We start from the raw sequence: 25290 nt of genomic DNA on the forward strand, positions 1-25290 counted from the left end.
GAAAGAACCGTCCTTAGCGTTTACCCGGGATAACCCGCAACGAAGTGTGGCGACCTCTTTATTATACAGCCCCTGTGTCCCCCTCGAGGGTCGCACGGATTACAATTCCAGGACCACACCCAGCCCTGTTTGTCAAGAGGCTCACGAGAGGCATTTCGCAATATGACGAGACTTCGGCGACGTTTGTATCTGTGGATCCAATCGAGACGAATGATACCCGCATATTTTTGAAGGAAGCTTCTCGATTATTAAGAAACAGAATTTATGCGAGCCCGTCTTTGAAAGAAGCTTGCACAATGACAAACATGAAGCGAAAGAGTTGAGACATACTGCTATTGTCTCGTACCATCGCGGATCGTAGCAGCGGCAACACAAAGGAAAGGGGGGACAAAACAGGAGAGCATGCACCAGCAACACTGATTTGATGCGTATCTCCAGGGATTTTCTCGAAGGCGCTCGTTTCTCTTCGGGATCAATATTGCTTTCCGCCCGAGGAAGATCAAAGGTGTCGCTTTTGTTTCTTATTGTTACACGGGGAAAGAGACGGCCGACAAATTACGCCAGCATTCAAGAGTTCTTCATGGAGGGGGGGGGGGGGACCCCTAGTTACATCGCGAACTTCATATTATTGAATGAAAAACGGAGAGGCGGATTGGGGATGTGCAGTAATGGAGGACGTATAAACTTATTCGAAAGACTCGTGACATTGGCGGCAGAAGGGCAAGACCGCGGATGAGCTGGTACGTGCGTCATGACAAAGATGATAAAAACTCGAAACAAGGAGGATCATCGACGAAAACACACACGGCCTCAAACGCCGCAAGCGCTTCAATGAAGCAAATACCTTCCTTCCCAACAGTTTCCAGACAGGTGGAAAGGGGGAAACTGAGGGAATGCTGACACAATTCACACTCGTGAGGGTATTTCTAAATTCAGCCAAAATCAGTGCAATAGGGTCAGTCGCCCTCTTGAGAATAACACTTATCGGAAAGTACGCATTTGCTCCACTAAAGGGCCTGTTATGTTGGAGATCCGGTGTGTTTCATCGGTAATAATAATTCTTTGTTTTGGGTTTTGCTCCTCGTTTCCGTTATAACATTGGTTTACCGTTGGTAATTTAACATTGGTACCGATCCAGAATTGTGCCGCAAAAGCAAGCAAACGTGCCAATCAACAACAACAACTTTATTTTGACTTTGGAGAGCGGGGAGGTTCATCGCCAGAGGCGATACACTACCCCATTGCAGGTGGCGCGCCAATCAATGCCAATCAACGTGCCAATCAATGGCGAATGTGACCGTCATTGCTGATACGGCACCTATTCCTCCCCGACGAGCTCATGCACCCTCTACGTCCTTCTTCTCCATTTTCTTTTCTTTTTTTTTACTATAGTCCTGCGCCCACTTCGGTGTGGCCAACAACGACGAGCCGATCCTGCCATCACCCCCCCCTCCCCCGCCACTTACCCCCCAAGTCAATGTCTTCCTACGTTCGATGGAGCATACGAAACGTCATTTCCACAACTGCGGCGGTAGTTTGGTTCTGTGACCTTCACGAAATCCGATGCACAGTAAATGGTAAGGTCAGTCGGAGACCAGCCCGCTCTGACCATGTGGCTGAGTGATGACAAATACAACGCTCCCTCCTTTCACGAATCGATCCCAGCTGCACCTGTCGTCTCGACTCCCAAGACGCCGCCACGGCCGCTGGAGCCCGCAATTCGTCGTTCGCGGCTGAGTGTTTCGCCAGATAGCTGCATCTGTGTACAAGATAGTGAGAAGCTGGAACGCCGAATTGTCCAACGTGCGGGACACCAGATAAAAGGGGGGCACATCCTGTTGTATATATGTATACTGTAGATATACTTGTAGATATGTATCCTGTTGTATATACGCTCCACGTCTAGCGCGTAGTTTTACAAAGAGTGCCTGGATAGGCTGGCCGGTCGATGACTCATTCTGGAGAAGGTGCTGGTGGCCAGATCAGCAAGGACAATCCTCACTTTGCCCTCTGGTGTGCTTTCTAAAAGGCTCAGGTGTGCTAGGGGCCCCCATTTGCAGACTAAAGGCTCACAATATCTCAAGAGCGTGACTGGCGCCTTTATTTAAAATCCACCAAGTGTTCTGGAGCAGCTGGCTACAACGGAGCGGCCAATATCTCTTTTTTTCTCTCCCTCTCTCTTTCTCTCTCCCTCGCTCTTTTACCTCAGCGTTTGTCGAAGGTAAGGGTGGAATATACATTCCATCCTTAACGCAGTCTGTTGGAAGGACCCTGGGGGGGGGGGGGGGGGGACATGTTTATTGAAAAAAAAAAAGGAAAGGGAGGACAGGTAGTATTAGGTTGACTGACGAGCGATGTATACCCTGAGTAATAACTGAATTCGATACAACCTTTTATTTTTTAGGTGCGCATAAACAACTGACGATACAACCTAGAAAAGTAGAAAATGCAGAGAACCGGTGAGAAAATGTTAAGGGGCGTCGTAAAACCTGATGCTGCTCTTAAAAAAGTATTGCATTCGCCTCGTGTATAAACGGTTCTCTGAGCCGCTCACAATTTCCTCGTAAACAGGGACATTAAAAACATTCGCCATATTAGCCATTTCAGATGGGGACCTTTTCTTTACCGATTCTTGAAATAGCGAGCATGCAAAGTCATACAAAAATCACCGTAACGAAACGGCAGAATTTTTATTCATATACTTGAAACGCCATACGATCGTCGAAAATACACGCAGTGCAAGCCTTGTCACCAGTGATGGCCACTAACTACTTCTACAGTAGTTTTACTATAACTACTAACTACTTCGTGATGGAGTAGTTTAACTAGTAGTTCAACTACTTTCCAGGGGAGGCAACTAAAACTACTTCTTTAACTACTGCAATGTATTTTAACTACATCTATAACTACTTAACGTTGTCCATCAACACCAATCCCATTCTACAGTGCTCTTGGACACCTAAATATGAATCGCAAGCAGTGATAAAAGTGAAGATTTAGTACACATGCACGGCACAATTGCTCTGCACCTCCATTCTCATCAAACAAGTAGTTCAAGGTAAAAGCCGGAAGCACAATCGTGCCCTAAAGCTTGCGGCAAAATCGGAAGTAGTTGGCGCCTGCAGTAACCTAACTACCGTAGCTAACTACTCGAAATAATAGTTTAACTAGCAGTTGCCACTACACTTCTGCAAGTAGTTGATAACTACTTTTTAACAACATCCTTAACTAGTTAAACTATGAGAGAACTGATGTTCTGAGGCTGGAACAACATAGAAGGGACAATCACATCCAATCACAATCCAATCACAATCACGTGGCCCTCGGGAAGACACGAAAAGTTGCCTCAAGTTGCCGAAGAAATTAACGATTAAAGATGAAAGTCACTGAAAAGTCACTGACTTTTATCTTTCATCGTTAATATCTTAGGCAACTTGAGGCCTTGTATGTGATTGTCCCTTCAATGTTGTTCCAGCCTCAGAACATCAGTTCTCTCATGTTCAACATTTGCCGCTTGCGTCGATCCCTGTCGTATGAATGTGTGTATGAGTGTGCAAAAATGTAAGAGTGAAAGGAGGATGAGTGAGAGAGTGACTGGTTTGTCCCTTCAGATGACGCACCCTGGAAGTCGCTGAGAAGGCGTGTTAGCTTAGCTCAATTGGTAGAGCCCTGGACCGGTAATCCAGAAGATGTGGGTTCGAGTCCTACAGCTGGCTAACCTTTTCAGTGACTTTCATCTTTCATAGCTAAACTAGTTAGTTTAACTACGTGTACTTAACAACTGGTAACATCACTGCTTGTCACTACGTAAAAATCGACACACTCGGATCGCCCTTTTCGTACAGCGGCCGGCCCGTACAGCCGCGGATGATAAGAAAACAGATACAGCTCCATTGGCCCAAGCAGCTTCAGCTGTCTGACGCAGAACCTACCATCCTCACGAGTGCAGCGAAATGCACCAGTAACTCCGACTCTGGCGCACTGCTGCGCGGCTAGATAACACGACTCGCTTGGGAATCTAAAAGAAGGGTATGGGAGAACACTCAAAAACCAGTTCGCTATATCCTTGACAGCTGATTACTGTACGAGGTTTGTCGGAGCGATCGCCCTGTGAGGGCGTATCGCACAGTCGAGTTCCTAATTCCATTACTGCCTTAAATGTAGTGGGTATACGCGCGCTCCTCCCGGAGGAGAACAAGTCTTAGCGGTTCTGCATTTGTTCTCCGTGGCTCAATCGTAAATGAATTACTTTGTGGAAGAATCGCGAATTATCTGTGTGTGTGTGTGTGTTGTACCGGTGCTTTGTGGGTTTCGTATTAAAGGACGTTGGTGCGGGAAGGATGGGGTGAACGATGTAACGGTATTGTGAGAAGATAATGAGCTGGGTTTGCGAGAGCGGATGATAAAATAAAGTTATTCGTAAAACGAGTCGCTTCCTGAATGTCGTCCTCTTTTTTTTTTTTTTTTGTCGTTTGCTTCGATTTTTTACCTGCTGATGCGAGGTCGGCTCCGAACTAGTTCGTACAAATAGAGTTGTAACAGAGTCTTTCGCTCGCTAGCTTCACTGTGCGAACTTTGCCCAATTGGCGCAGTCTCGTGGAAAAAGAGATTAAAAAGTTTTCGTACGCAAAATTTGGAATCACAGAATGTTTAATGACGCTTTGTACTTGCATTCGTATTACCGCTCTGCTCTTTTTTTTAACACTGTCCATATTGTTGATTAATCTCCCTCTTTTAGCCAATCAAAGAATGCTCAAATGAAAATGAGATGCGTGTGTGCCCTTTTGTGTGTCACTTTGCATTTAGATTACTTGGACACAGAAAGTAATACATCCCGCTCCGTCTTAATATAATGATTGATGACAGCATCATTATTTGCTGTGTTTGGCTTGCGGTTGCGCAGCAATGCCATATTTTTTTTTCACCATCCATATTTTTTCCCATCCATGATCATTTATCACTCATTGCCTCTCATTTGTTAATATCCGCAATTTGCGTCGCCCTGTATCGTTGATCTTGTGTTGTGTATGTTATGTGTGTGTTGTGCTTGTTGTATAGTACCATGTGAAATCCGTCTAGTAAATCTCTCCCACACACGCAATGCCTTCAGCGTATTATCGCGTGATGCACTGCATTTGGCACTGACACACGAACAGACTAGAACTCTTTTTGAAGTAGGGGCGCTTTCCGAATTTGAAAGGGCCTTCTTATTGAAAGGACTTTGCGCCGCTGACACGCGGCATTGTCAATCTCCCTTAACCGTTTTCCACAGCGCACGGAATGCGTCACTATCTGTTCAGACAGGAAATGATGGGGCAATGCAACACGTCATATCTTGTATACAACTGTGACCCCGCGACTACGCTTTGGTGGATACGTGTGTTACGACACCTTTCTGCTTTTTTTATTTCTTTTTTTTTTTCTTATTGTAGTTTTTTTTTTAGTTGCAGAATTGGTCGGGTGCCTCATTCAATTTCGTCATATTTTTAAAAACATACTTATCAACCTATCTTGAAGTAGTAAATTTATAATTACTAAGTTCATAATTAGACTCTAGTGTCGTGTTGGAAAGGCTGAGAAGCTTCGTGCCAGCGTTTTGAATTAGAAGTCGCTCGTATATTAGGCGTGAGGAAACTTGTTAAAGTTTATGAAACTGCTTTAACGTTTCACGAAAACCTTACGCTCTGGTCTCGCATGTTCGTGAGACGCAAATAGTTGGCCCTGCGTTCGATACTGGTCACATCCCCATTTTTTTTCTTTATCACATCACATCACATCGGTACTCCTCAATCGCAAAGCAGAATGCTGATCTCTTGCGAAAAAGGTCCGGCACCAAAAAGGAGATCGTCCATCGTCCTGTGTCAGAGGACACAGATGTAGTTCGGATACGTGAAAGGCATCAAGGATGCCTGTGTGGCTGGGGGTATTAGTGTACACTCTAACGAGTGAATGTGTAATTTTAGTCCTTAAGGGGACTAGATATATTGTCACAATCAACCCGACGACCTGATGACGCCAGCTATGGTCACTAGTGAAGGTTTTCGTTATTTCTCTCTCATCGTAGATGACCCCCCTGTGCTGACCTACAAGTTTCATGAGCAGACAATGGAACCGGGATCGGCTGTATCCCTGAAATGCGCCGCCACTGGGACCCCGTTACCGCAGATAGTGTGGTCCTTGGACGGTGGGCCCGTGAACGAAAACATGCGACTGCGTATCGGAGACTTCGTCACGAACGACGGCTTCGTTAACAGCTTTGTGAACGTCACAGCCGCCAGAACTGAAGACGGTGGATACTACGAGTGTCGTGCCAGCAACGACGTCGAGACCGTGAGCCATGGAGCTAGGCTTCGGGTTCGGGGCCCGCCTTTCGTCCGACCCATGAAGAATATGTCTGTTTTGGCGGGAACCACGTTAACCGTGAGCTGCCCTGCGGCTGGTCATCCGATCAGCGAGATTGTGTGGTACAAAGGTAAGTCGTTCTCTGCCTTATAGGCCTGGGAATTATTCAGTGACAGCTAAACGTAAAGGAATATTGCCGTGACGACAATCGAAACATACGTCCAGCGCACCCAATATACAATACAACGCGCGCAAAGCTTTCGTATAATCTGTTAGTATGATTGTTATTAAGACTACGCCATAACACGAATTTTTTCGTGACTTGATATTCCGACATGCATAATACATCCTACATACGTATCAGCATCAGCTTACATATTACATGTGTTCAAGGTTCCTTTCCAGGCAGCACAGGACATCGGGCCGATGTCGGCAGCAAGTCGGGCATGTTGACGAAACGTATCCCCGACACTGCCAACTTGTGACCGATATACGACAGAAGTTGACAATGTGGGCTCGATGTTGACGGGAAAACGCGACATTTATCCGACACTGCCAACTTGCAACCGATATCACGTTGAAGTTGGCAAAGTCGGCTCGGTATTGACCGAAACAAGTGACATGTAGCCGACAATGACAACTTGTGAGCGATATCATGTTGAAGTCGTCAATGTCGGCTTGGTATTGACCGAAACAAGCGACATGTAGCCGACAATGACAACTTCCGACCGACACCCAGCCGAAGTTGGCAGTGTCCGCTTGACGTTGACCGACACCAGCGAGATAACGCTGACAATGTCAACCTGTGACTGACATCCCACAGAGATTGACAATGTCGGTTTGATGATCACAGAAACCAGCGACATGACGCCGACAATACCAACTTGTGACCAACATCCCATTGTAGTTGGCAATGTCGGCTCGATGTTGACCGAAACCAGCGACATGACGCTGACAATGGTTTTCGATCGACCTACTTGGTGTCCCGCGCCAAGAGCAGTAGGAAACACATTCGTTACGTTGATGTCGAGTTAATATTCTCAGGAAGTACCATTTTGATTCCGAGACCAGCAGGGCTCTCGAATTTGTGGAAGCTCCTAAAACATGAAACATATAGTATCTGTTTCCACTTCGAAAGGAATGCCGGCATGTACCAGTCCCTTTCTCCCTCTGCTCTGCTCTCCCTTCAAATCTGCGTATGCGGTGGAGCGAGGCAAGGGGGAGACGGTCCTTCATAATTTGGAAAAGAGCCCTTTGATAACGCGGTCCGCCCATGTGTGGGACGTGTCTCTGAACGCGCGGCCGGTAAAACGGTCGTCGGTGCAGTACACTCTGCGGAGCTGTTCCGGGGAAGTTTTTTTTTTCTTAAGTCCCCCTCTCAAGCTTCTTGCACTTCGTGGTCCCAGGAGCTTTTAAACTTTTTCCTTCTTGCCTTTTGTAACGCCGCGCTCATTGCCTGCCATACGAGAAACAACGGTATAAGCCCAGCATCTGAAGTGACAGATGCTGGGCCTAGTGTAAAACAAAAACAAATGAAGGAAAAGAGTTCTTCTCTGTTTGGTGCTATCGGTCCAGCATGATGAGTTTGCAGACTTCCTTATTCGGCATTGTTGACATCTGTAGTGGACTGCATTTCAGTTTCTCTTTTTTTTGCAATCCATATAGTTACCATTAAAATGTAGGGGACCAAAGGCCTTATCAAGCCTTCGTCTCTTTTCCATATTTTGCCCACACTTTGTGCGAAATAAATGTAAAGTTAAAGTGACATATGAGTGATTTTTTTCTGTGAATGCAAGCGTGTAAGCCGTTAACTAGCGCGTCATGGGTGAATTTTCGGCGAATACACAGGATGCGTCAATTTTTTTAAAAAACTACTTTCAGACAACGGTATTGAAATTTCCGTTTAGCGTATGGTTGGCTATATATGGTTGGATTATCACGTTGCAACCCGTGATTGGCAACAGACGTGGTACCTCCCACGTCGAGACTGGGAGGTACCCGGGTTCGAAACCCGGTGCCGGCTGTGCTGTCTGGGGTTTTTCCTGGGTTTTCCTCAGACGCTTTCAGACATATGTCGGCACAGTTCCCCTAGAAGTCGGCCCAGGACGCACATTTCCCCAGGGCGTCAGTCGTGACGTTGCCCACATAAGTGAGGCCGACAACGGCAAGCCCTTTCAACATCACCACCACCACCACCGCAACAGACGTGACGTTCGTTCCTATACACACACTTAGATCCTTTACACCGATTCATGGCATACATGAGCCATTTGAAGCGGTGTTTTGTTATTGCCTTTTCTCTTCCTCATTTTTTATTATATTGTTCGTTTGTATCTCTCTTTTTTCTTTTCGTTGTTTCAGCTGTCAAATACTGAGTTCATGAGCTCGATTATCAATTTCCATCTCATGCAGTCCCGTCGGCATTGCGGTAGTGAGCCACAACCTCAGGTGGCGAATTCCCCCATTCGTCATCATCAGTGTATTTGTTGTTGTTGTTGTTGTCATGAGCGCATCTGTCGTTTTGTTTGCGCCAACGGCGTGTTTAATATTTTCTTTTCCTTCTTTTCTTTGTCCCCACCGTCCGCTTTTTCCATTAAATCGATGCAAATTACACGGGTCCCATTTATCAGCGTTAAATAAGATGGAGAACCGTGCATAAACATATCCGTGAATCCAACCGGTTATCCGCGAATATTGCGCGTCGTATTTTGCGAAAACAGTCGCCGGGTATGTATTTATGCATTTATGCATGCGGGGACACCGCACGTTGTAAAGATCTATTCCGAACAGAATCATCTGAGGCAGCGCTCGAAACGAGTACCTAAGCAAGACTGATTGAGAGCAGGCTCAATTTCGAAAACGAAGCGTAGATTGGATTTCTCAAGAGCTCATTTCCAGGCCTTCTGCTCACACTTTCAAACTGCGACGCGGGCGCGCACGCTGGAAATATATAATTAATTTCCACGAGAGCGAGGCACGACGACGCAAAAAAAAAAAAAAAAAAAAAAAGGAAAACGAGAACACTGAGAGCACTTTTCGTTCGGTCCTTCATAAACACTCTGGAAGATTAACTCGGAGCGAATTACACGGCCCCTCTTAATACAACTTGTATGAAGTTTCTGTGAATAAAATTACCTTATTTAGTTGCACAGCTACCGAATGCGTAAGTGGCGACCTCTGCAGCGTTTTTTTTTTACTTCCAAATAAGGGTTATAAATTCGGGAAAGTATGATATAAATGGATGCCCCATTTAGGAAAGTAACAACCACAAGCATTAGACGCAACATCGTTAGACATCCGAACATGTAAAAAAAGAAAAGAAAAAACAGAAACTGAGAAATGCGTGACTATGGATGGGAAAAACAATAGGAGTAACATACCAGATACCCAATATCGCGCAAGCTGGCTGTGTCACATAATCTGAAGAATGTGTTACATAGAGCGATTAGCTAATTTAGAGAGGTTGAAAATCGGGCCAACCTGTGAGTAAATGTTGAACGAAGAGGTTCAGGACGAGGTATACTTCGAGCGGGCGTCTAGAAGAACTGTCTGTGTTCGAAATAGGCGAATATCGGCGGAATATCGGCGGAATATCGGCGGAATATCGGCGGAATATCGGCGGAATATTGGCGGAATATCGGCGGAATATCGGCGGAATATCGGCGGAATATCGGCGGCTCTCGTTCTAAGACTTTTCTCTTAGCAAGGTTCTTTTTCTAAGGACAGGGAGCGTACGTGGCGCTGGTTGACGACGAAGTATAAGCAGCAACATCAAAGGCACCGCAGCGTGCCGTATGCGTGCGATAGCGCAGGGCTACGTTGTCTGCTGTTGACGTGTAAACAGCCCCTTAGTGCTTCGTTTCGCCGAGGTCACGGCGTCGACGTCGTCCGCAGAAGGAAGAGGCGAACGCAGTATCACTGACGAGACGAGAAGGACAATATTAGCATGGCCCTTTAGTGATTCTGCTTCAGATACCACGGATATACTGGGTCGTGCTGATGCACAAAGGTTTGCGGTGGGCACGAGGACGCGAACGGAATACGCAGAGTTCGCAAAGATCCAGCTCGTCGTAAAGATGAGGGCGCGAGTAATAGAGTGCGACGTTAGAATTCCAACGTGCGTGCTGCCGGAGCTGATGCAAAACAACACAGACGCGAAGATCCTGTAGTGTGTGTGCTCAGCGGCAAGTAGTATCATATGTCACGTGGACTAGACAATTCAGGCGGAACTCATTTGGGCACTGTTGCTCGGTGCAGGTATCGCTTGTGGTTCAAGAATGATCTCACAGCGCTGCCGTTGACTTGCCATGCACTGCTTCAGCTAGAATTGTATTGTTGAAATGATGACCCAATGCCGACAGTGCTGTCGTCGGTGAAATTCGCGTTACAGAAACGTAACCGTCATGTGATTTTTTGTGTAGCATCATTATCATTATCCATTAATCGTCGATCAATCTGTCATCACCAAAAATCTGACCATTATTGCGAGTGTCACTGTTGCACACAATAGATAATGCATGCTACGTATCAACCAATGATGTTTCTCAGATGAGCGTAATTTAGTTTTGAATCGCAGAATAACTCTGAACACATGCTCACATTTGAAGAGGCCGTCACGGGGCCCGATACACTCAGGTCTGCGCTGGTCGGACCTACAAAACCCACGAAATATAAATGCATTAACAACTAGTGTAGGAATTTTTCATCGTACGGGGTCTCCGAGCAATCGACACAGAAAATATTCACACACGGCATGTCACCTATACATGATGCAGGAGGATCCAAACTGCCACAGAGCAAGCGTCAGAGCGTCTACCCCAACGGCACCCTCACCGTGCAGAAAGTGGAAAGGAGCAGCGACGAAGGCTCCTACAAATGCGTCGTCAGCAACGCAAAGGGAGACACTGCGTCGATGGAGATGTTCGTCACTGTTTTAGGTGAGAATGCCTGTTCGTATTCGTTGGGATAATTCAGAACTGTGTCGTACTCCTAAATCAGTGACGCAAGCTTGATGAATACTTCGTTTCGAGCGCACATAAACGGGTGCACAGGCGTGTCGATGCTTATCGTCATGTATTCGTGACAATCATGTACAATGCCGATGCAAATATGGTTTTATGTCTTCTCCCTACGTTAGCTACTCGTAGAGATGGTAGGACGTACCTGGAGTGCAACGCACGGGCAAGGGACATGCATAAAAAGTCTCAGTAAGATCCGGCGCGAAATGTGAAAAAAAGAAACGCGGTGTAGACCCGTGACACGATAAAATACTTTCAAAGAGGAAAGTGTAATGCATGAGCATGCAAATGCATTGCAAATTTCAAATTCGCACAGGACACTACACTGTGACAATGTCGAAAGTGTAGGAATAACATATCACACGTAGCACAGTAACGAGACTCTGTAATGGAACTAAAGCAGCCTGATGGCGATTGGTGTTCTGAGGCTGGAACACATAGAAAGGACAAACTTTTTCAGTGACTTCCTTCTTTCATCTTAAAGCAGCCTATTTACGTCCTGAGAGAGACACTGAAGTACGAAAAAATTCTTGTCGCGGAACGAAGGGTGTCGTTACATTCGCTTCGTCGTTCGTGATTCATGCTTGAAAGAACCGCAATTTGTGGTTTTCCTCCTTTCCTCTTTTATAAGAGGCGCGACACGGCGGTGCAGAGGGTGTCCAATCATCGTGAGAAGTCGTTTGCGGAGACCAATGGGAGCACGCCACGCATTGTCGCGCCTCTCGAGAAGGAGAGAAAACTGGAAACGTAAATTGCGGTTTCTTTCGCGCACAAATCATTTTTCGTTTCATTCTGCAAGGGGGATTTATTGATGAGGCTATAAGCAAATTACGTGGAAGCGGCTTTAGTACAGATGCGAGCATGACATCGGTATAGAGTCGAAAGGTTGTCGCACGTCGCACATGTATCTCGAATTAGTTTGAACTGAACTGAACTGAACTGAACTGAACTGAACTGAACTGAACTGAACTGAACTGAACTGAACTGAACTGAACTGAACTGAACTGAACTGAACTGAACTGAACTGAACTGAACTGAACTGCGAATCGCGTGACACGGTTGCTGCACGGTTGTCAAACGTAATTAATAGAGATAGAAAACATAGTGATTCCTTTATGCCATTTTATTGTGAGCACAGGTCACTCGAGGTAGTTTGTGCCTAGGTTACACGAACACCCATTTGCATCGGATATCATGCGGAACACGCTTCTGAATGTTCTATATTTAAAAAAATTATTCTTCTCCAAAATAATCTTACCAGGATATTTCTCATTTACAAGCTATTAAGTACCCGCCATGATACGGGCATGCATGCAGTTACACCAGCAAAAATTCCGCTTCCAATGCAGTTTCGTACCCGTATGTACTTGCATACTACTGGATCGAGGTCTCTTTCTAGGACGAAGCCTTTAGCACCCTGTCTATACCACCATCTATTGCACCATCTTTAGCACCCTGTCTATAGACACGCTAACGGACGTTGCCTCTGTGTTTCACACGCTCAACGAACCCAGATCTTTTATCCTTGCAACTCTTTGACCGTATCTTTCTTGATTATTAAACTGGGATACCTCTAAAATAAATTAACCAATCAAATAAATTGCTCCACACAGTGGCGCCTGTGGTTGCCCCAATATCATTTCCGTCAACCCTAAAGGAAGGCATGCGTGTCATTGTCACCTGCTCCGTCATCGAGGGCGACAGTCCAGTCCGCATTCGGTGGCTGAAAGACAAGGGACCCCTGGCTCCCAATGGTGCTAACATCAAAGTGGAGTCAAGCAACGAGTTCTCTTCAACATTGTTTATTAAAAATGTAAGACAAATACTTGTTATTCTTGCACGATTTCTTTGCTATAACTAAAGTTTAACTCTGGTGAACGAACAGATATGGCAAAAATATAACAGGGAGATGAATTTAGCACCGAAAACCTAATGGTATTTTGTCCCACAAGCCTCATGGTTAGTAGAACATGAAAGAACTGATGTGACAGTGACTTTCATCTTCCTTAGTAGAACATGTTTGCCCAAAGTAAAGGTTTCATTCTCTTTACACTCTGATGCTGATACATTATAAAATAAATAAATAGCAAACTTTTTGGAATATAGGCGAACGTTTCAAGTGCAATGGTAAACATTTGTGTATTTCAGAGGGGACATTCATGTTTTTTCGAAACTTACAGGTTAATTACAAGCACAGAGGCGAATACACATGCGTCGCCACAAATAATGCAGCGTCGGCCAATCAAACAGCTAACATGGTGGTGAATGGTATGTACCATGTTTGTATGTACAGGTATGCGCTGGAATGCGTATAGTACTGGTATATGTACTATAAACTGGTATAATTACCGCAGTTTAACGACGCTGTAAGTAGTGATTTAAGTTAGATCATCAGATCTTGGGCCAGTATGTTGGACCAACAGTTTTGCCAATATCTAGTCAATCTTGGGTAAATATGTTGTGCTGCTTGGGAATTGATATGGCGATCTTGTGCTAGGAGAAGAGTAAATGTGTGTGTCAGTAGCACGCGAGTGCGTCAGAACACCTTAAAGACGTTCCTATCACGAAACGCACCGATTAGACCCCTCTCTGAGCACGTCTTCAGGTGAGCAGCACCGTGGCAGCCCGGCCATCACATCACGGCTCATGACGCTGCGCCGTAAAACTTACCTGGGGCCCCCTCTAGGCACCCAAAAATGCCGCGGCTCCCAAACTCATTATCCAATCCCCCATCTCGGTACAGGCGCGCGCATGTACATCCGCGTGCAAATTCAAGCGGTCCCGAAATCGTGTTAACAATTTCCGTTGCTCTCTTTCGCGCGCGCGCGCTTTTTCCCTCTCCCGAAATGGACGGAGCGGCACGTTTCACTTGTGAACCGCCCCAACCTCGTTCTGCAACATTAGCATAAATAGGTTTGGCCTAGTACGAAATGTAAGTAAATTACTGGGCGCCTGTGGCGAACTGTCTTCCTGCTGGCGAGAAAGCCTTTGCACATTCCATGGAGCTTGTTACGCAACTCCCGTCTCGCGATTAACGTGATTAGAGCATCGTGAAACTTTTTCAGAGATGAGACATTGGAAAATGTAGTCGTGATTCAAAAAAGAGAAAGAACAAGAGACTGCGGCTTGCGCGTCTCAAGTGCTTCGCAAATTTTGTTTAAGAGAATGGAGGTGTTGCAATGGAAAGAATATCAAAAAGTTGGGTTCTGGGAAACGAGGTTCAAGTGGCACGGCTAATACTGCGAGTGTGTCGTGTAATTTCGTTCCCCCCGCTTCTGAGACGCTGAAGTGCACCAAGCCCTCTTAAGCAGCGGAGATTTTCGAGGGATGGTCTGGGTTACAAAATGTGGGGATAGCACCGTGTTTGAACAGCGGTGTCGCACGCCTGGAAAAGATGTCTTTGAGGACTCCTGGTGCTGCTTAGTAAGTGTCCTCGTTGCGAGGGTTTAAAAGTTTGTTAGAAGCAGAGCCTAGGGAAAATGCGTGCTGTTGAGTGTGTTTGAGCTGGGGTTTGAGAGGCGGAGTGACTGCTTGCATAACACGTTAGGCGCAGTTGAGCCCGACAACAGTATTATCTGATGTTGCGACGCAGTGGCCCCGCGTTGGAAAATGATGCCCAAGGACAAGTCAGCAGTGGTCGGGGAGAATGTTGTCGTCGACTGCCAGGCCGAAGGTTCTCCGCATCCTAGGATATGGTGGGAAAAGTCTTCAGGGTCGTCAGGTATGTTCAAACAGGACTGTTTCGGTTGGTTTCCAGCAACGTCTTGCTTGTGCGTTCGACTTGCATTACAGCAATGGGGTCGCTGATGGGAAGGAGACGTTATTTGTAATGTAGATATCCAGATAACCCGCAAATAACCAGACGCAGGACCTTGTTGTTTGCTTATGGAGCACTGCGTTCTATTTGGCCTAGATGCGTCGGATACAACAATGCCGGATTGGCGCACGGTCTTCGAAACTGCACTAAACGCCGTAATAAAATAGCTACAATGTAGCTATTTTATAATTTATATGCTCAGCAACAAACAACATATGAATATACTCTGCGCCCAGAAATAGGAAATGCAATAATAGTCATGTTATTATTATTGTTAAATATAATAATAGTCGTACAAGTCAATGTGGGCAATGTTCTGGTACGTCCCTATACGCTGGTCGACCCGTATTGACAATATTTTTGCAGGGGCATTGTTACACGTAGATAGCAAAATGAACGCCGGAGTTCGAGCAGAGAACTCCAGCTGCCTCTGGGGCAGCCACGAACTGCAGCAACCCTGTCCTGCCAATAATGTGATTGGACACTACCCTTCATACACTTTTCAAGTGAGAGAGGGTGATAGGATTGAGAACTGCGTGGCATCGATAACGAGCGAAACAAGGTCAATCGACCATGATGAAAACTATAGTAATTGTGCAATGTTGCTCACATTGCATACTCTCCGTAGTACCTAGTGTGGCTGGAAGCAAGATACTAAACGCGCACCTTGGAAGGTCGCGCTGTCTAGTGATCTTCGTAGTCATTGCACATCGATTTTCAGAATGCATACACACTATTACCACAACCATTAACGAGAAAAGGCAATGCTATCTTACTAAGCGACATGGCTACATCGATAAAGCTGTTGTGCGCACTGTGTTGTGATTGTAGAAATAGACAATCCGTACATGATTTTGTGTGTGCCGGAGACGTATCTTGTCCCGATGTCACAATCACGTGCGCTCATCACTAAGATGCATTAATGCACAGCTTGTATGTGTACAATTTCAGGATCACGTCCTTCGGAGTACAAGATAATCATAAGCAATTCGCACATTCATACCCTGGAGAATGGATCCCTGATGGTTCGAGAAGCAGAGCAAAATGATACGGGTTCCTATCTCTGCCAAGCGAACAACGGTGTGGGGTCAGGGATCAGCAAGGTTATTGAACTTAAAGTGCATGGTAAGCATATGCCTTTTTCAGTCCGCGCTTGAAGTTATAATGTTCGACGTAGAATGGGGTAGGATACCGCACCACCGTGGTGAAACACCCCATCTCATCGTCATCATCTATTGTTGTTGTTGAAGTTTCGCACAGTACGACAAAAAATAAAAATAAAAATAACTGGATATGAAAGCGAAAAAACAAACAAACAATGATTTGACTCCGCAAGAAAAACAGGAAGTATGCTCCAAAATATTCGAAAATTTCGTTGCCCGCAAAAACGTCCCACAAAAGGGTATGTTGAAATGCTATCTTCGCAGCGTATGCTTAAATATGATTAAAGACGGTCGTAGTGTGAAAGCAGCTCATCAATTGACATGTACAACGCAAGGTAAGAATACACAGAAATGGACGAACATAGAGTTCCACTGCTTTTCGAGCCTTTGTTAGTGTGAAACTTTGTTTCCCTCCGAAGTAGGGGCAGCGTAAGTACATAGTCTTAGCGAACATATGACGCTAGCGTTGCAATCGGTTTCTGTTTCCCGTATTTCGTTAATATGTTGTCATATGTGACTTTTTTTATTAGTGCCTGCGAACTTCAAATCTGCCTTCAGCTCTAAAACACTGCGAAAAGGAGCTACTGCCAATTTAAAATGTGAGGTGTTTGGAGAGAAGCCACTCACAATAGCGTGGAATAAAAATGGACAACCTTTTACGCCGACCATGGATCAAAGGTAATTTTGAAATTGACCTCTTTTCCCCTGTCACTGCTCTCTGCTTTCTCTGTTCGGAGCCACAAAGCCCTTAGTGCGATACTGCTAGCAACGCTCGATGGAGAACATGGCGCTGATCCCCATCATGGACGAAGACTCAGTCTTGGCGACTGAGATACAAACACACGGGGTCTCGCGTGTATCCGTGTTGTCCAGACTCTGACTTCGTCCATGACGGAGTTCGTCCGTAGCTGGCCTGTATTTACCCCATCTTTTCTGATAGTAACTGGAATGATAAAGCTGCGTGTGGCGAAATATCTAGTGATCGCGCCACTTACCTGACACATTCGGTGTCTAAAAGTGTGCAATAAGCGCGATGTTTTTAAGAACTAATTCTTCCACGTATGGAGTTTCATTATACGCGCTGCAGCGTCCAAGTCTGCTACGACCACGCAGCTCTCGTAATAACTAGAAACCAAGCCAGCGAAGGGGAGCATCTCAACATGTGAGCCGCCATGATCGATACGGTAGGCCTAGTGTGTTACGAACGGTGCCTCTTACCAGTTCCGTGCACCGTTCTATCATGTCGCAGCACGAGGTTTAAACCGTACGATACTCATTCCGTAAAGAGTCCAAGCGCACAGGTGATGGCAGACAAAACAAACACACTTCGCACAGGGCACGGTACACGGAGCCCAGCGGAAGCGGAAGTGACTTGCATTGGATTGGATACCACTGCGCCGAACGCACCTGGTCTTCACACGTGGAAAGGCTGTGGCCGAATCCAGAATATCGATCATGGCGCCTCCCGGACTTGGACATTGGGGGAGAGTCTTGCCTCCGTACAACTCCTTCGCTCTCCCTCATCACTCTGTCCTTCCAGCTGTTCTTCTAGCCTCTCTCCTTATGATTTCTATAGGCTCGGCGCAGAAATGTAGAAAGAAACTGGCAACTGCTAGAAAATGGCAACTGCTAGTTAAACTACTATTTTCAGTAGTTAACTACAGTAGTTAGGTTACTGAAGGCACCCACTACTTCTGATTTTGCCCCAAGCTTCACGGCACCATTGTGCTTCCGACCTTTAGCTCCAGCCATACTTGTTTGATGAGAACGGAGGTGCAGATCAATTGTGTCGTGCATGTGTACTAAATCTTTACTTTTAATGCTTCTCTAGTGAAGCCTCATTTGCTGTAAGATAATTCTGCAACTTAGTTTATCGCGTAGGCACAGAAGGAATCCCGCCGCAAGCTTTGTATTTGACGGTCGTAGCAATGGCTTGAGCCACAATTTATCGTTGCTTGTGATTTATATTTAGGTGTCCAAGAACACTACAAGGGATTGGTGTTGATGGACAACGTTAAGCAGCTATAGATGTAGATAAAATACATTGCAGTAGTTAAAGAAGTAGTTTTAACTACTCCCCTGAAAAGTTGTTGAACATCTAGTACACATCTGTACGCCTCCCATAGCCACAGGTGCTTCGCGCCGTTAATACGGGATAAAAAACAAACGAAATCCAAATAGCGTGCTGCGTTCTAAAGCTGGGTTAACCGCATAACATGCCGAAGGTCAACAAAATGGTAACAGTGATAGCTTAATAAGTACAAAGCCAGTAAAAAGGGGTCTACACTTTCCGTCTCGAGAAAATAAAATAAGATTATCAGGAGACCGAATGTAGTCATTCGGTAGGAGGGGTGATGAAGAGGCGTGTGATGTGGTGAAGCCGATCTTGTCACCACCACCACCACCCGTTTTCAGTACTGCCTCTTTTTCTGTCCATGCTTCCAGGTACGACGTGAAGACTACTGACATGGACGCAAGCGCTGTGTCCGAAATGAAAATTCACGCCGCCGACAGAAGAGACTCTGCCTTATTCTCCTGTCTCGGAACAAACGAGTACGGACAGGATGAAACAAGGATTCAGCTCATTGTCCAAGGTACGAAAGCATCACTGTACCGTTTTCTTTCGTTCGGTGAGCGCCTAACCGTGTAGTGAATCGCTACGCTGACCGCGATGCGAAAATAAGCTACACGCCCGTCATTTGGTGTGTCATTATTAGTCCGTAATTGCTGCGAGCCAGACCTGGTAATTTGCTGACCGCAAAACATATCGCCGTCGTTCTCTTGATTCATTTTCGTCTCCCATACACTTGTGGCCACAGTCATTCCATCTATACGTACTCTCGTCACGTTCGGTAGAATGCCATATCAGTTAGCGCTGTACCTGCTGTGTATGCTGTGTATGACCTCGCCAGAACGCAATGTCCACCGCACGTTTTCGACGGCACTTACTGCTACCAGCAACTACAGTGCTTGCCTCTTCTATTGACTATTTAAAAAAAAAAGGTGCACTTTCACTCCTTGCCCTTGCCCTCATGCTTTCCTTTTAAAGTCATCTTCTGTGATCCATCTCATCATTCTTTCACCGTTTGTTAGTCATCTTTTTTTTTGTCATCTTCGTCTTTAATCTACCTCATCCTTCTTCCATCATTTGTTAGTTTATCCTTTATGTCCTAATTCCTTTTCTTTTTATTTACTTCTTATTTCTTAATTTTATTTATTTATTTATTTATGGAATAGCAAGCCGAGGTCCCGTTTCGCTGACCTTTCATCCTTTTTTTTGCTTTTCTTTTCGTCTACTAAACATATCTCCCCCTTGTCACATATATCACCCCCTTTGGAGAGTATAATTGCTCTCAAAAAGGAGTCTCCTCACCTCAGGAGTCTCCTCTCTCAGGGAGTGAGGAGACTTCTTTAACTCCCTACTGGATATTAATTGTACACTCCAAAAGGAGTGATACGTGTGGTAAGGGGTGTACGCCCCAAAAAGGAGCTACCGTACACCCTTTTTTTTTAAGAGTGGAGGCGATAGTGCTCTTCCCTCAAGAAGACGCTCTACCAGGGCACAGCTAACGGTTGTAGACACAGCTAGCTAGCTTGTCGAAATGGCGAACTGATTACCCCCACCTTCGTTTTCTGCTGCCACTTATCGAGCACATGTGACAGGCAAGACCAAGCGCTTGCGAATATTAATCGAGTTCCGCAGTGGATTATTCGGCTGCTTAAGCAGACGAGATTCGACTTAAGCTCTGCCATCTTTTGTAGAGCCACCTGGAGCTCCATTCAACGTTCACTCATCGAACATCGTAAGCAGAGCGTTCACCGTTTCGTGGGACCAACCTTACACAGGCAATAGCCCCATTTCCAGCTACAAGGTTCAATACAAAGAAGGGGGAAGTAAGCTGGACTGCTTTTCTTTCAAGAAATACTTATCGTACTGTCTGTTCCGGTGCCAGACTTCATAATCTTTCATTTATAGCCAAATGGGGCACGGACACTCAGGAAACGACAGTTCAAGGATCAACAACCACCTTGGCATTGAGGGGACTCCGCCCTGTCGGTACTTACATCGTTCGCATTCGAGCTGAGAACTCCTTGGGACCAGGACAGTTCAGTCAAGAGATTCAAGTGACGACAGATGAAGAAGGTGACAATACTTTAGTATCATGACATGTATTGAAACTCCAGAAGTCGTCATGCACGCAAAGTTTTCGCACTTGGCAAAATTCGCCCATTTTAGAATAACCATGAATGCTGCGAGTGAGCTGTTGATTCGAATACATGACGGTAGAACACTAAACTTCGTCGGTAACACTTCGTTTGTGTCGTCGTCCCTAGTCTCTGAGTTTTAGCGTCATGCATACAAATTGTTGACTGTTCAAAAAAGAAGGAGAAGGAAATAATTAAAAATCATTCTTATCCAACACAGAAATGATCTATTCCGAATGGAATCGGAAGAAGCATATCGAGGGTCAATTAAAATCTGCCTGGTTATAGTGGCTACAGAGGCTGCCACTGATTATGGCCATGCACTGACTATGGCTGGGCTATAATGGCTAAGCACTGGCTACGTTGCTTCTAGATAACACTCAGGGCGACAATAAGAGTCAAAGCGCAGTCAAGCTGGTGACTGTGTTCCTTATCTCGGGGTTTAATCATTGTCATCATACTCAGAGCGATGCTGATCTCTTATATACCTCTTAACGAAGAACGGCGCATATTAGCAGACGCTCTAATTTGAAACATTTTGAACAAAGGAAAGGAAAATTGGTGCACATAATTATATCTCATCTCGTATTTTTTGTTCTCTTTGTTTACTTTCATTATAAACTTTCTCCTCACAAGGATATTGCCTTGAGTCTTATGTAGCAACGTTCAGGCCTTCGTAACAGAGCAATATTTTACCATGAGCCTCGTCTGTCTGCTACTTGTCGTTCTCCGTCCTAAAACTGAAGGATGTATTGTCCACTTCGCCCGTATCCCAGGTTTGTTTGTCTGTTCCTTCGAATTTCAATAACGCCTTTACTTTGTCCAACAGCACCTGAGTCACCACCCCTCAGCGTTCAAGCAACTCCACTCTCGTCGTCGACTATTAAAGTAACGTGGAAAGTATGTATGTTCTTGATTAGTAATAAAATATGTTGCTTCTAAGATACAGCATTTATTTAGGCACCGAAAAAAGATCTTCAGAATGGTCTGCTGAAGGGATACTACGTTGGGTACAGACAGCACTCTTCGTCTGACTCCTACACGTATAAGACGCTGGAAATCCACAGCGATTTTCGGGAAGAAACTGTGCTCAGCTCCCTGAGAAGGTCTACAAAGTATTCCGTTCTCGTTCAAGCTTTCAACTCAAAAGGGTCAGGTCCACCGTCTGAAGAGATCACCGTGGAGACGTTTGACAGCGGTATGTGCAAGACGAAGTGAATGTAAATATTTGATATCTGAATTTAATACGAGGCCGGATTATGCAAGATTCTTAGGTGTTCTCAAATATGGACAGTTACAGGTTTGTATCACTGGGACAAATATTGGGGTTCCGCAAACTCCTCAAGTTTTCTAAAATGAACTTGTCAACTGAACGTGTTGTAAGCCATCGCATTGGTTCGCACGTCTTACAGAACAGACGACAGTACTGGAGTAAGAGACACGGGTACACGTCGAAGGTTCTTTTAAGGATGGACAGCTCGCGGCCAAGTTAAAGTTAGGTCCAAGGTAAAAGTATGTTGTTGGAATTGACGTCAAGTTGCCACGTTTGACCACAAAGGGGGTAATAGAAAACCCCCACAGCGAATACCGAAACTCGTCCCACTTAGACATCACGCCAATCCTAACTGCCACTGAAGTTGCCGTGAGAGAGGTCATACAGCGCACACTGGAGTATAGTACTCTAGTGTAATGCAATGGGTTCATGATGCAATGAACTACGTCTGTAAAAGCGTGACAGCCCCGTTAAAGCCTTCCACGCACGAAGCTGGCGTTGGGTTAGGTTAGGTTAAGTTGGGTTAGCATTTGAACGATGTAGGTATACCTGTGATGGGCCTCGTAGAGACGTTTGAAGCGCACGTTCGAGAACCATCGGGTGGGCAAAGTTAATCCACAGACAGATCACCCGCTCGTTCGAGGCAGTCTCCTGTAAAGCGTGCTTTGCCTGCACTAGCGCAGTGTACACGGCAGAAGCGCACATCAGGCAAACCAACACCGTGCTTTTTTTTTTTTTTAATTCGGCACATGTTTTGTATTAAAAAATTATTAGAGCTGTATAAATTTTGTTTTTCTAGGTGGGTTATAATTAGGTGTTTGCTGGGAAATCCGAGTTAGTAGAATCGGAAAATGTGTGGAATAAAAAAATATAAAAAAGAACTCCCTATATATTATTACTGCCATCCGTGGCAATGTTGAAACATAGTTTACGATATTATTTGTTTGTTTAATTCCTCTAACGTCGGCGTCGAATATGTCATCTGCGTTAACGGCACTCGCATATGTCACCGTAAATCCCACAAGTGCCCGTATGTGGCTATCGGTGAGATGCCGCTGTTGGAACAGAATATCTGCACGACGTTCAGGCGGTTTATTAGTCCCCAGCTTAGTTTTTGATGTGTGCTGATTACACTCACCCGTGCTGTATAACAAATGCGTGAGAGATAATGACGCAGCAGCCTTTGAAACAGTCTCCTACGCACGCTTCGAGTAGACGAGGGAGAATCGATTCAGAACATCGCCCGTCTGAATGCATTCAAAATGTGGCAATCATGACACATTGTAGAAGGTAAGATTTAATTTCAAGCTCCGCTTGGTTAACATGCTGTGCGAAGTAATTATGCGACACGCAATTCATGCTTTATCCCAGATGTGGGGCAATCGACTGTCTGCGTCCTTCGAAATGCCAGCGTGTTTCAAATCTGCAAGCTGCGTCTTTCTGTATTGTACTGACTACATCTCATACGTGGCGTTACATGCGACCTTTGCTATCAAAGGTAAATCGTCTTAAACAGAACGAGGACGTTGGTCTCTACGAAATGAAGGGGATACCAAGGTGTATTAGGGGATATCCTTTAGCTACTCGTACTTGTGTACGTACATGTGTACAACGCAAGCAGTACAGTACGTCACCACACGTGATTTAAAAGAAACAAAAAGCAGACCAGGTGAAGGTCTGGTCGATTTTCTAAAGGTGATCTGTGTTGCTGATGCAGGTTGACGAAGTCAATCCAACATACTTCATCATATTACATCAATTGGGCTTCCATCGTTTTTTGACGTCTCAAGGAAGGAGCAGGCTTCTACTCGGAGACAACGTTATATTCTACAATGTGTAGGCGGCGAATATATTTCTCGGAAGGCTTTCATGTTTTAAAGTAACAATCCGTCGTTGTCAGCTTTGATTCCTTGTATAATCGCATCACATCTGAGAAATGTATGTCTTTCTATACTTGAGTATTTAATAACCCGTCAAATAACGTTTCCTCATTTCCTGCAGATCCTCCACCCTCTCCAACCCTGAGTGTGCTTACCACAAGTGCCTCGTCTATCCAGCTTCAGTGGGATTCTCATGCCAGCGAGGATAGCCCAGCTTTAGGTACGAATTACTTCTCTGTGCAAGAGCCTCTCCTGCCTTTACACTAACCTACACATTTCCATCGCAAAATATATCTTCCTATCCAGGATATTATCTTTACATTAAGGAACAGTTTGGGACCTGGGAGGAACTTCAGCTTTCAGCACATCAGTCGAGCCACATATTTCAAGACCTCTACTGTGGAACCAGCTACCAGTTCTATTTAGTATCGTATAACAAGATGGGGAAAGGAGAGCCGAGCGAAGTGCTCTCAGCAAAGACTCAAGGCTCAGGTAACCACTAATATAACGGCACTCAACTAAGGCTCTCGCCGCTGCGTATTGTCTACTAGACGCGCGTTCACTTGAGGCAATATGAAATTTCATCTATTTAATAGGTTTCAATGGGTTGAACACTGCTTCATGCACCGAGGTTCATGAGCCGTGAGACATGCTGGATGCCGCGTGTATACCCCCCCCCCCTTTATTTATTTCTTGTTTTCTCGAGTCAACGCGACAAAATATTGATTCTATTTTACCGTGTTGTGGTAGCACACCAACACCAACTTTATTTTGTGATTACGATAGGGGGACTTAATCGCCAGGGGCGTTACTCTACCCCATTGGTGGTGGTAATGTGGTGAAAGGGAATAATGCTTTGCCTCAGGGTGAGGACCTAAGTTCAACGGTGTCCAAAAAGGTCAGAAGTGCTTTGAGGGCAGCGCGTCGGTGGGCTGGATTTGGCCATACACCAAGCAATTTTGACAATGTGACGGGGCGAGGGTCCAGCCAATTAAGAGACCCTGAAAGTGTGGTTCGGGAAGAATGGTAGTGCGGGGAACGGAGAAGGATGTGCTGTGATAGCAATTTTCTGTGTAAGGGCATAAAAATTATAACTTTCATGTGTATCTGTTTATTCATACGTAACCGGATTATGTTTACGACACGCAGATATAGATTTCTTCAGTAAGGATCGTACGCTATCGTTTTTTGCGATAACACTGGACGCGTTCAACGTCCGACAGAGCAAAATGACGTTTTAGTACACCGCGCTCCCGCCCGTAAGCTCTTCCAACGCCACCTAGATGTGGACATAAAGAGTCAGAATTCGTCTGCTACTGCGATTCACCGTTCTGCGAATTCAAGAACTCGAAAATGACTTCAGCTCACCTGGAACCGGCAGACCTGAATATTTAGTGCAAGACGCGTTCCAGAAAATCGGTTTCGATAAAGATTGAGACCGTTTTGCGCTTTATTTCTAAGTTTTCCCATTTAGTACGCGAGGTCGTTCAATCACAACTCGCAGACGACGGTGCTTCGTCTCCATGGACACGACCGCTGAAGTCACGTTCGTGATTGGCTGCCGCCGTTGAAAACACTGTCCTGATTTGCT

At 45.4% G+C, this 25290-nt stretch overlaps 1 protein-coding gene and 1 long non-coding RNA gene across 2 annotated transcripts in view; one reads left to right on the forward strand and one right to left on the reverse strand.

Annotated features, from left to right (window-relative positions):
- The window catches only part of LOC135393815 (uncharacterized), a 327498-nt gene that overhangs the window by 287422 nt on the left and 14786 nt on the right, over positions 1 to 25290 (reverse strand). The gene's annotated exons all lie outside the window — the stretch shown is intronic.
- Positions 1 to 25290, forward strand: part of LOC135393814 (cell adhesion molecule Dscam1-like) — a 221588-nt gene that overhangs the window by 184494 nt on the left and 11804 nt on the right. The window contains exons 7-20 of the mRNA XM_064624093.1: positions 6065 to 6472; positions 11118 to 11279; positions 12974 to 13173; positions 13541 to 13628; positions 14953 to 15081; positions 16129 to 16302; positions 16871 to 17018; positions 18786 to 18934; positions 20103 to 20234; positions 20317 to 20484; positions 21376 to 21446; positions 21507 to 21744; positions 23821 to 23919; positions 24006 to 24191. Coding sequence (XP_064480163.1) covers positions 6065 to 6472; positions 11118 to 11279; positions 12974 to 13173; positions 13541 to 13628; positions 14953 to 15081; positions 16129 to 16302; positions 16871 to 17018; positions 18786 to 18934; positions 20103 to 20234; positions 20317 to 20484; positions 21376 to 21446; positions 21507 to 21744; positions 23821 to 23919; positions 24006 to 24191 — 2352 coding nt within the window. The remainder of the gene's footprint in view (positions 1 to 6064; positions 6473 to 11117; positions 11280 to 12973; positions 13174 to 13540; positions 13629 to 14952; positions 15082 to 16128; positions 16303 to 16870; positions 17019 to 18785; positions 18935 to 20102; positions 20235 to 20316; positions 20485 to 21375; positions 21447 to 21506; positions 21745 to 23820; positions 23920 to 24005; positions 24192 to 25290) is intronic.

Source organism: Ornithodoros turicata, chromosome 5 (assembly GCF_037126465.1).
Source record: "Ornithodoros turicata isolate Travis chromosome 5, ASM3712646v1, whole genome shotgun sequence".
Lineage (NCBI taxonomy): Eukaryota > Metazoa > Arthropoda > Arachnida > Ixodida > Argasidae > Ornithodoros > Ornithodoros turicata.